At 41.6% G+C, this 11,410-nt stretch overlaps 2 protein-coding genes across 2 annotated transcripts in view; both read right to left on the bottom strand.

Moving 5' to 3' along the window:
- Positions 1-151, bottom strand: part of ANKRD46 (ankyrin repeat domain 46) — a 22,220-nt gene extending 22,069 nt beyond the window's left edge. Inside the window, exon 1 of the mRNA XM_004679692.2 lies at positions 52-151. The gene's annotated coding sequence lies outside the window, so the exon portion shown is untranslated. The remainder of the gene's footprint in view (positions 1-51) is intronic.
- Positions 152-7,890: 7,739 nt separating this feature from the next.
- SNX31 (sorting nexin 31) overlaps positions 7,891-11,410 on the bottom strand; it is a 53,225-nt gene continuing 49,705 nt past the window's right edge. Inside the window, exon 13 of the mRNA XM_004680006.2 lies at positions 7,891-8,795. Coding sequence (XP_004680063.1) covers positions 8,703-8,795 — 93 coding nt within the window. The 3' untranslated portion in view covers positions 7,891-8,702. The remainder of the gene's footprint in view (positions 8,796-11,410) is intronic.

The following is an 11,410-nucleotide window of genomic DNA, read 5'->3' as shown; positions in this document are numbered from 1 at the left end:
GGTGTCAGTGACTTCCGCCCTGCGGCCGCCCGCGGGCTTCGCTCCAAGTACCTGCGACTCGGCCGAGCAGCGGCGACAGCGGGAGAATTTTCACCGCGACGGGGGCAGCGCAGCGGCGGCGGGCGGAGCACAGCGGCCGGCCACAGAGACGAGCGGAGCCGCAGCCGAGCCAGAGCGGCCTGACACGGCGGCGGCCGGCGCGCGCCCCCTGGAGGCCGGCTGCCTGCTGCGGCCGAGAAATCTCAGCCCGCTTTTGATTAAAGGAAACCTGCAACCCCACCGCAAGGGAGACGACGACAACCCAAAAGAGGTTTCTCCGGAATGAATTCGGCAGCATTTTGCACTTTCCATGTCTTTTTCTAAATAAACATCCAACACCCTCAAAGGCAAATTTTAATAAGAGTGGTAGGCATCCATTAATCATTGCTACCCACTGGGAATATCTCCATGGTCCAGTTGATGTATTAGTAATAGCAAGTAATGACTGACTGCTCTGAGTCTAACCTTTGATTTTTCATTTTTTCAAAAACGTCTTGAATATGTACATCCCACCTTTTAGTATTTCCAAACTAATCGCCACCGCACTACAGACAAAACTATTGATATTAATGTGGCAGCTGTTTTCTCTGAGATTATGGCAACAAGTGGCAATTACAATGTTCTGTGACATCCTCGCGACACCTGGGACTCCAGCACCATGGGTGCGGAGGGTTCAGGGAGGCCACTCCCTCACTCCAGCAGGAACAGGATGTGAGGTGAAGCAGAAGAACATACCTCATTAATTGCAAACCAGAGTACCCCCAACTGAACTTATGCTTACTTAACCAGAGCCAAAAAAAATGTCTGTAGCCACTCAAACAGTATTCAACCAGAGGAGGAGAATGCCTTGGGAAGTCCAAGTGGAAAGAGATATCAGTCTTAACAACTGAGTTAAAATATTTTAATTTTCCAAGCTTTATGAAACATTTGACCATGCAAACCTAAGTCCAGAGTCCCTTCCAGGATCTTTAAAGAGGCCTATACAAATGTGGACTATGTTAACGTGGTCACTGTATAAATTACTACAAATATAATGACTTAAAAGAACACGAATCTGTTCTCTCACAGTTCAGGAGCTCAGAAGTCCAAAATCTGCTGCATTGGGCTAAAATGAAAATGTAGGCAGGGTGCATTCCTTCAGAAGCCCTAGGAAGAATTCATTTCTTTGCTTTGTCCAGCTTCCCCAGGCGGCCCATTTCTTGCGTATGGGCCCTCCCTCATCTTCCCAATCAGCAAGGGAGCATCTTTTTTGTTTTCTGACCTCTGTTCTCTTTTTAGACCCTCTTGACTCCTTATTGTGTTACATTGGACATACCCAGATTATACAGAATAATCTCTCTATCTCAAGATCTTTAACTATATCTACAAGGTCCATTTTATTATGCAAGATAGCACAGGCAAAGTTTCCAGGGATTAGGACATGGACATCTTTGAAAGGGGTGTTATTCAAGCTACCACAAGGGCCCTGAAACTGAAACGCCATTCCTTTCAGTTAGTTCTGGGCTTTCTCTTTAGCAAAATCTGCTTGGCCCTGAATTCTGATTGTAAAAGTTCAAATGGTGGGGGAGACCTGTCCTTACAACTAGGATAAGTGTTAGGAAGGAAAGGAAGAGAGATGCTATATGAAGGCAAACAAAATGGGACCAATTTTGGATGGATGGGCAGCGATGTATTGAATGAATGACATTTAATCTGAGAGATTAAGGACAAAGAGCCAATTACTTGATGAAAAAAGTGTTCCAGACAGTGGGAACAGTATATGTGGCCTGGAAATGGTGATGGCAGAAGGTCACTGTGGCCAAGTCATGTCCCTATTCAATTCTGAACACTGTCACAATGAATGGCTCACAGTTAAGTGTCTAAGAATGGTAGCTTTTAGTGGTTCTCGGACCTGGCAGCACATTGCCATCACCACAGGAGCCTAAAAGTACTAACATTCAGGCCCTAGTCAGGACCAAATTAATATTGTTTGGAAGTATATGGCCCAAGGATCCATATTTTCAAAGCTGCTCAGGGAATTCTGATGTGCAGCCATTGTGCTAGGCATTGGAGTGAATGAATGAATGCCAGATAATATTATTCTGATTTTCTTTTGTTTAGATAAAAGAAGGATTTTGACAATATCGACTGTATTTCCCTCAATCACTGAAAATGCAGAAAAGTCCTTCTTAAGCAATATATCTGAATTCTTTTTAGAGGAGACTCAAAGTGATTGAGCAACCATTCTAGGTTCACTAGGTACCTCCGTAGAGAAGACATGTGGCCCGAATGAGGAGGTGTTTTAAAAATATCAAAACTACAAAGTAAGAGGGCTTTCTTGTTTTTGAATTCATGTTCCCGAAGTGCCTTGTTTTTTTGTAGTACTAAAGAATGACCGTCAGAGGGCAACACGCTCCTGAAAGTGCTCTGATTCTGGTATATTGCAGACCAGACTAGAGTGAATCAGGTGTTTTCAACAACAGAGGGGTTCTTGCTACAGAGTCACTGAAGGAGAAAGTCACAGAGGATCAGACCAGGAGCATATATTTACCCACACAGCAGAGTTAGATACAATTCGGTTCCCCCAACAGTTTTAAACATTGAAATCACCAGGAAGAAAAAAGAAATAGTGGAAGGGCAAATTGGAAGCTTGGCAGAATAATTTTTCCCCCTAGCGAACAGTAGGATCAGAAATTAAACATTCAAGCAAAACTTTCAGAAAGAGATCTCTTTCCCTCTGTTAATTGCAAAGTAAATGTCTTTAGGTCTCTAGGAATTTCTGCAGTTTCTAAGATAACAGCTGGGCCCCAGAGAAGAAGAAATGAGCTTGGCTCCTCGCTGCAATACCCATTTGTTGTTTTTCTTTGCACTTGCCCACACATACCAGAACCACATAGATTTTCACTTTTATTTTAGATGAAATAATGTGACGGGAATGTATAGAGGCCCTCCCTGGTGGCGCAAGGGGTTAGGACACAGCCCTGCAAGCTAGCCACAGCTGCTTCAATGCGAGTTTGATTTATTTATTTATGTATACAGAGCTGGGGTACAGGCCAGAGGTGCAGGGGCAGTGAGAGGATCCACCAGAGACAGAGTGGAGAGCAGAACAGGCCAACTGATGAAGTACACTGCTGAGGGGAGCAGCGGGTGGGTCAGGAGAGGTCTGCTGCGCCATGTGGGTCACCTCCGGGGCCAGGGATCAAACTCCCACTGAAGCAGCTGTGGCTACCTTGCAGTGTTGGGGCCAACCCGTAGCACCACCAGGGAGGGCCTCTATTCCTGTTCCTTACAGACCATGCAATTCAGGGATCACTCAATCTAGGCTAAAGAGAAGCTAAGGAAGGATTCACCCTTCCCACAAAGGCCCAAGAATGTCTGCTTGGTCCAGATAATGAGCAGCTTAGATTCCAGTAATCCAAATCGTTAAATGGTTTACTTTAACCCTAGAGTGGAGCTTAGCTCACCCTAGGGGCACAAACTGAACTGAGATCTCAGGCTTAGAGGAATTTTAACTTTTACATGTTAGCTTCAAACTCCTGATTATAATTCGGACAGAAGCAAACCACATCTCCTTTCAGTCTAGAAACATACTCCCTGAAGTGAACTTTATCAGAACTTGTCTCAAAACACTGATCCAGTGGTTCATTTTTACCTCTACAAAAATTGTGATGCCTACGTCAGGGTGTTCTGCTGACTCCTACTTCATGCAAATACAACTGCACTAATACATCTTTTGAATTTATACTCTGACCATCAAGAAAGGAAACATTTGACAAAAGGGTGGATACAGATTGCAAACTGCCTTAGCCTGTGCCTTTATTCTAAGGTGAACAGAATGAGAAAAAAAAATTCTATTTTTTAATTACCTGAAAAGAAGTAATCGGTATGTCCGTCTTAAAAATGCACAAGATACATCACAAACAAGTGGGTTTGTTGTTTGTTGTTTGTGTGTGTCTCTGTTTTGCTAATTATCCAGGATTAAATAAAATCCTTAGCAAGGTAATTTGTCATCAGGTAGTAAAGCTTCAGGATTTTTCTACAGTGAATTCACGAAGCTCTCTTCACTAAGTCTATCTTCATTGTGAACCACCTATGTTTTATTTTGGATGAATGAAAAGAGAAATGGGGAAATAGGTAGGAAAAGTGGGGGGAAACATCTGTGACCCAATCCACAGTTAAATGCCAAAGACTAATATTTACATGCATCACTGATGGAATTCCAGTTACCTGCACCAATTTTAGGCTTAACCACTTTGCTATCTACTTATTGGTCAATACCTAAAAATAAACTGATAAACAGCCCTCGCATTTTCTTCCCTGATGTGGCTGGAGAGTGAACCCTTCGTGCAGATGGAGTGGGCTTGGACTGATACCTCTGGAAAACTTGATACTCCACTGGCTATTATACAGCAAACTCTGGGGAAAATCTATAGTTCTTTGCCTTTTGAATAAGTAGGACTTGTCTCCGAGTGGTTGACTTTTACAACATAGATAATAATTGTCTTCTCCTATGTTTTACTCATCACTTGTGTTCTGTTGAAAATCAAACTCCAAACTTTCCTAGATGCAGATTTATATCAGCTCAACCTCTGCACAGCAGACCCCTAAGAATGGGGAGAAGTGCCCCAGAAATTCTGCAGGGAAAGTTTCCAGAGAGAATAAAAACATGCATATTGCAAAGCAAAGCCAGTTCACATTCAGCAGTTTCAGCCTGCTGCTCCAACCGCCTCCACCCTTCTGCACCACAGAACCCATCAAATACACACTCTTGTGGACAGATAGAAAGTGCATTAGGAAGACAAGTCTGTGCTCTCATAGTTCCAGGACAGAAACCACATTCTGTGCAGGAGGGGTGCAAAATCAGGAGGGTCAGTGCCTTTAAACCAACTGAATGTCTAAGCTCTGCCAAGATGTTCCACAGTCAAATGTCTAGCATCAGCCGAAGGCTGTCTTAGGAAAGCCACTTGCACCTGGGCCACCCTGACACCCAAGTCCACCAGCGCATCAAGTGTTTTTCTATAACTCTAATTTCTTTTATCTGGAAAATTGTTATACAAACAACATAGACAGTGTAAAAACCCAACACATAGCAAGTATAAAGCAACTTATAAGTAACATCCAGTACCTTAATAACGTGGGAGGAGAGTACAATCCCAAGCCTTAAAAAACATTTTAAGGGACCTCCTTGGTGGCGCACTGGTTTAAAGCACAGTACCAAGAAGCTAAAGCCCCTTCAGTGTGAGTTCGATCCCTGCCCTGGAGGTGACCCCCATGGCGAGGCAGACCTCTCCTGACCCGCCCGCTGCTCCCCTCAGCAGTGTACTTCATCAGTGGGCTTGTTCTGCTCCCCACTCTGTCTCTGGTGAAGCCTTTCACTGCCCCTGTGCCTCTGGCCTGTATTCCAGTTCTGTATGCATAAATAAACTTTTTTTTTTAATTTTACAAGGGATTATAATAGATCAGCCATACTTTTTCTGATTTGACTCATTACATCTTCATTTTGGGTGACAAGAGTCAGCAAAATGTACCTACCTTTTTCTTGACTTTTTCTTCTGGGATCACTGCTGACAGGAATGATCCACCTTAGTGAAAGAGGAAAGTACTTTCTACTCCTTCTCCTACAGTGCTGGGTCCACTGGGGCCTTCCATAGCCTGCCTGGTGGCTGGAAACCATGCGAAGTTGAGTTGCCTCTATGGCCATGTTTTCTGCATTCAGGGTCACTGTGGCCACTATTTTCCCACAAAGGCTTGGGACCTATGTGATCAAGTCACTCAGATTCATTTTGAGTGTCAGTGTAAGGTCAGTTCTAACTTACGTGTTCATATAAAATTGCTTCCCAGGTCACAACAGGTTAAAGCACCGCATTATGGAGCTCTCAGAAGCCACTGCAGCACGAGTTTCATCCCCAGCCAGGGAGCTGACCCACATGGCGAGGCAGACCTCTCCTGACCTGTCTGCTGCTCCCCTCAGCAGTGTACTTTGTCAATCTGCCTGTTCTGCTCCCCACTCTGTCTCTGGTGAATCCTCTCATCCACCATACCTCTGACCTGTGCCCCAGTTCTGTAAGCATAAATAAATCCTAAAAAAAATTTTTTTTTTGCTTTCCAGCTGTCCATGCGGAGAGGTGCAGGCTGTACGTTTACTAGATAACAACTTAGTGAGAGACTTGGGGACTAACCACACTTTAATGAATGCTTCTCCTTTTTCTCATTATTATTCTTATGAAGATTACAAACTCAAATGTGTTTGCCTAGGGGCAGGGTGCTTATGCCAGTTATTTTAGGAATATAAACAGCATCAAAGCACATAACACATGTCTAAAATGGAGAGAAGTGATGTTGCTGAATGTGGGTATGTCAGGAGAAAACTCTGGCTGCTGGGGACCATTTTGGCAGGTAGATGACTAAAGGATAAGCTAGTAATTTCCAAAGCCACACCAGACCCCGTAGGAGTCCCTGGAAGGATTTCTACACCAGCCTGCCTATATTTACAAAGGCTGTGAGCCAGCTGGTGTCTTCTGGGCAGGGAGGTGGTGATGTTGGAAGGTCCTTCCCTCCAGCGTCCCCAGAGTGCAGCCTTTACCCCAAGAGATGGGGGCTCATTGGCCATCTCCTGTCCAGGCCTGCAGCCAGAAAGTCCACCTGGCAGTTGAAATCCAGACTTTTTATCCATGCTGAAGTATTCTGATCTGGAAGTGATTCAAACCCATGAAGTCCTTCTAGATCAAGGTAGGCCCAGAAATCCCACTAGGCTCCTTCTCTCATCTTGCTACTGAGGAATGTCTTTTTAGGAAGTTATGAGTTTTATTTCCTACTATCCCAGTTCCTTTATTCTCATTACATAGACTGTGAAACACACATCAGGACTTGCATTTTTCATCTCATATTGATCGCAATATCTTGAGGGTAAAAAATATCTAGTAAATAAAATGTTCTGCTTTTGTGAACCTAAGAATCAACTGCTCTTATATTGCAAGATTCTGCAATCATGATATATATATACACACACACACACACATATATATATACTGGTATATATATATACTGATATACTGATATATATATACACTTCCCTCTTCTCTTATCTCCTAACTACCTCATTTAAACTTGAAACAGTGTAGTATTTGTACATTTCTCCTAAACACTGCAGTAATTTCCCCACTAATATATATCTTCACCTTTAACCTGTGTGCCACCATCTCTACCTTCATTTGGTTCTATTTTTTCTTCAAAATTCCTCCCCCTCCCACAATCTTCCTGCTCAGACCACCTCACACCTCCAGCTCCCTTTGACACACTAGTCCACATGGTAGGACACATGGTCTGGGATTATTTGCTCTTATTATGAAGTTAAAACATGAAATTAACAACAGTCAATCAATATTGACCCCCAAATGTCAATTATATGAAGTTGAACCTAATACCTTATCTTCTTATCCCCTAATACCTTATCTTCTTATCTTCTTTTCTTTGCATTTCAATTGTATTTACCTATAAAAAGAAGTAAACCTTGACTATTCTTAAATTGGCAAAATAATGGATAAGCTTCCATTTTAATTTGAAAATGCAGATTAATTAATACACTCACTGGGCATGATTTGAAATGTTTATGATAACCCTCTGCAAAAATTTCTTACTGCAATAAAAAAATACACATTTAAAATTTTATAGCACTAGAAATTATGGCTAGAGGCAATGACCTATAAATATTATAAGACTTTAATCGATTTTACACTTCAAAAAGTTCATAGAATTTTCATCAGCAAATTCCATATTCACTAGAATATATTTCACATTTATTATATAAAGTTACATTAAATAACTTTAGAAAATTACACTTTATCTAAGTACATTACAAAGATTTCTCTGCCCCTCTCCATTAACACAACCTTAATGCTATACATAGTTGTATCCATTATCACGATAAACCGAAATTGGTTAAGGAATCATTTTGGAAAGAATAGATGTTTGCAAAGCTAAGAGACTTATACAATATTCCACATCAAATGCAGGACTCATTCATTGTTTACCAAAATAAAGCTATTCAAAATGTGTGATGATTACTGCACTGAATTCAGAATTTGAAGAATAGAGTACAATTATTACAGTGGAGAAATAGAGTACAGGGCAGCCTGTTACTTTGAGTATGTTCATACTGATAGACTCAGAGCTGTGAAAAGAAACAAGACAGTATTTTACCACATCCCTGCTCCCGGCAGTGGAGGGCCAGTGAAGTCCAGAGCTCTTTGTCAATGATTCTGTTTCTTAGCACTGTGTTTTCCTCAGCTGGTGAGTCATGTCTTTGGAACTCAACTCCAAACATTTATATTATTTTATTCTAAGCCTTTCAATCATGTAATATCAGAACATATGAAAGACCCATGAAGCCAGGTACATATATCTATTTTAAGGGGAAAAAAAGACTAAACTCCAGTTTAATTGACTTGGATTTGCCACTTGTCATTTATGACTTGTGAAAAGCAAACTGTGTAACTCTGGTTCTTATATTTTTAAAATGAGGTCAGCATATTTCAGTAGTCTTGATAAATACGATCCATCTTACTGCCCAAAAATGAGAAGAGGTCATGCTTCTTCCATTGATAGTGGGAAGCTCACTTAGACCCCCAAGGTCTTTCACATTCAAAATAGCCATAAAAGATATTTTAAAAAGTGAGACTTTCTCTTTAAAGGTCTTCTTCTTTCCTGGTTCCAAAAACACTGTCAATTTTGGTTATCTTAATCTTGCTTTTTCTTGATAGAAAATTAGCACGGTCTTTCTGTGGTGAAGTAAACAGAGAATTCAGAAATGCATATGAGAGGAAATTATCTCCATAATAATGAAAAGGTTAAAATAATATTAGAGGCAACAGAAAAGGTTACATTTGTTAAAACAGTGGTTATTTTAAATGGCTTTATCCTACAGGAACTTTCTTTGGGGATAGGCATATATCTATTAGGGCTGAGATCGTCCCCTGCTGGCATACTGAGGTAGTGGTGCCCAGAGTACTTTTCCCACCACCAAGATGTCTCCAGGTTCCACCTGGACACCCTCTGTTCCTTTCCTCCTCTCTTAAAGTCCCAAGACTTCCAATTATCAACTTCACTCAAAATCTTTAGCACATACCCCTTACAAATACAAAATTGTAATAAGTATTACAATTGAAAACGTTTTAAGAGGCTTTAGTTGCTAGAAACTTTCAGGAAGTAAATAATGTAGTTGTCGTTCAGTATTTATGAAATCACAAGGACAGGACCATGGAGAGGGCTTTGGACCTGGTGAAATAAATGTGGTGTACCTCAACAGGAAGGGCAGATAAAGTTTAGTTTCTCAGCACCCCCACCCAAGGATTTGTCTTGATAGCTAACCCCCATGACAAAGTGGTTAAAGGAACCAATACAGGGCCCTCCCTGGTGGCGCAGCGGGTTAAAGCACTGAACTGAGAAACTAAAGCCACTTCCACATGAGTTCGGTCCCCGAATGCCCCGGAGGTGACCACATGGTGTGGCAGACCTCTCCTGACCCGCCCGCTGCTCCCTCAGCAGTGTACTTCCTCGATCTGCCTGTTCTGCTTCCCGCTCTGTCTCCGGTGAATCCTCTCACCCTCCGCATCTCTGGCCTGTACCCCAGTTCTGTATGAATAAATAAATAAATCTTTAAAAAAAAAAAAAAAGGAACCAATACATGTTATTTGTAGAGCCACAAATAAAGACTAATTGGGGTTGGATACTGGCATCATCATTTCTAGCTGTGTGACCTTGGGCAACTTGACCTTTCTATGTTTTCAGTTTCCTCAGCCAGTATTATCCTAGGTTTACTATGTATGAATCAGTTCACTCTTGAACCAAGGATAGATAACATAAGGGCTGTTATGAATATTAATGAGTTACATATGGAAAGCAGTTATAATGGTATAATGGTATCAAAACAAGCTCTATATAAAGGCTTGCTAAGTAAGTTGGAATTCAAGATGGTTAGACACCAGGCCCCTTTCTGACAAGTTGGTCCTGCTCAGGATGAAGGCGATTTGCCTGTTAGTGTTGCTGCTCATCGGAGGGGAAGATTGAATGAGCATTAACACTGACTGCGTGCTGTGTTATCTTTTGTTTTAGGGTAGTAGCTCTCAAACTCAAACATGTATCAGATCCACGTGGGGGTTTGCAGAGTGGGCTTGCAGATTACTGACCCCCATCTCCAAAGCCTTGTGACCTCATAATTTGAATTTCTAATAAGTTCCCAAGAGTTCTTGATGTTGCTGGTCCAGAGACCAGACTTTGAGAACCACTGTTCTAGGAGAATAGTTCCAGTCCTGCCTGTACTGAGACCTCCTGGGGAGCTTTTAAAATTTTGTCGCCAGGCCTCAGCCATTAGTTTTTAGAGTTCCTCCAATAACAACATTGTGCAGCCGAGGTTGAGAACAACCACTCTGTGCTGTCACCATGCTGTGGCAATGGATACATTTAAATGATAGTGTGATTAGCACCTACACTGTACAGAAAAAGGAGCTGAAGCTTGGTACTGTTTGGTACAGTTTCCCATTGGGATGCTGGTAGTAAATTCTGATTTTTAGGGTCCTTACCCCAGATCTACAAAACAAATCTTCAGGATGAGGCTCAAAGATGTTACACTAATAAACACATCAGGGATCCTATACATTCATTTAGACTTTTGGTCTTTCTGAAGATACATAGTGATGGGGCTGTCATTTTCTATCTCTGATCTAAGCAGTCACAAATGCTGTTATGATAAAAGAATGAGTGTTACACATTATGTTTTTTTCCTGCGCTTACTCACTCAAGAAAACACCTTATATAATTACAGATTTAGAACTAGCGTACTTAGGTATTATTTATCTTTACATAGACTGCATATCCTGGGACAGGAGCTAGACCAATACTAAATTCCATCCCAGTGCTACTTAGAGATCACCTTTATGTCATCAACCTACACTAGGCTTTGAACCTAGAATGGAAGAGTATGGGAAGATAGTTAAGGGTATAGCGCCAGAGTCAGGCTACCTGCTTCTTTCCACCAATGATTTCTGTGCAACCTGGGACAAATCACCTAACTTCTCTGTGCCCCACCTTCCTCAACTGATTTATAGGGTCGCGGTAAGGATGAGAAACCTAGTCCACAGTGCTTAGAGGGTGCTTAGCTTTTAATGTTATTCCCACAATCACTGAAATGCTATTTCAAAGTTCACTGTTTTTTGAACTTAAAAGTTGTTTAATATACAGTATACTGAGAAAGTAGGTCAGGCTAAAATATATAAACTAGAAAGAGGATTATCCCCTTCAATGCATGTGGAGAAAATAATTATTAAAGACTTGTATATTCTTCTTGGAAATTTCTTATATAAAAATTGAGGAAAGATGGCCCTCCCTGGTGGCGCAG

This window comes from Condylura cristata, unplaced genomic scaffold (genome assembly GCF_000260355.1).
Source record: "Condylura cristata isolate star-nosed mole 26May11 unplaced genomic scaffold, ConCri1.0 scaffold00009, whole genome shotgun sequence".
NCBI classification, from domain to species: domain Eukaryota; kingdom Metazoa; phylum Chordata; class Mammalia; order Eulipotyphla; family Talpidae; genus Condylura; species Condylura cristata.
The sequence above is the reverse complement of the archived record's forward strand: the minus strand, read 5'-3'. Positions and strand labels throughout refer to the sequence as shown.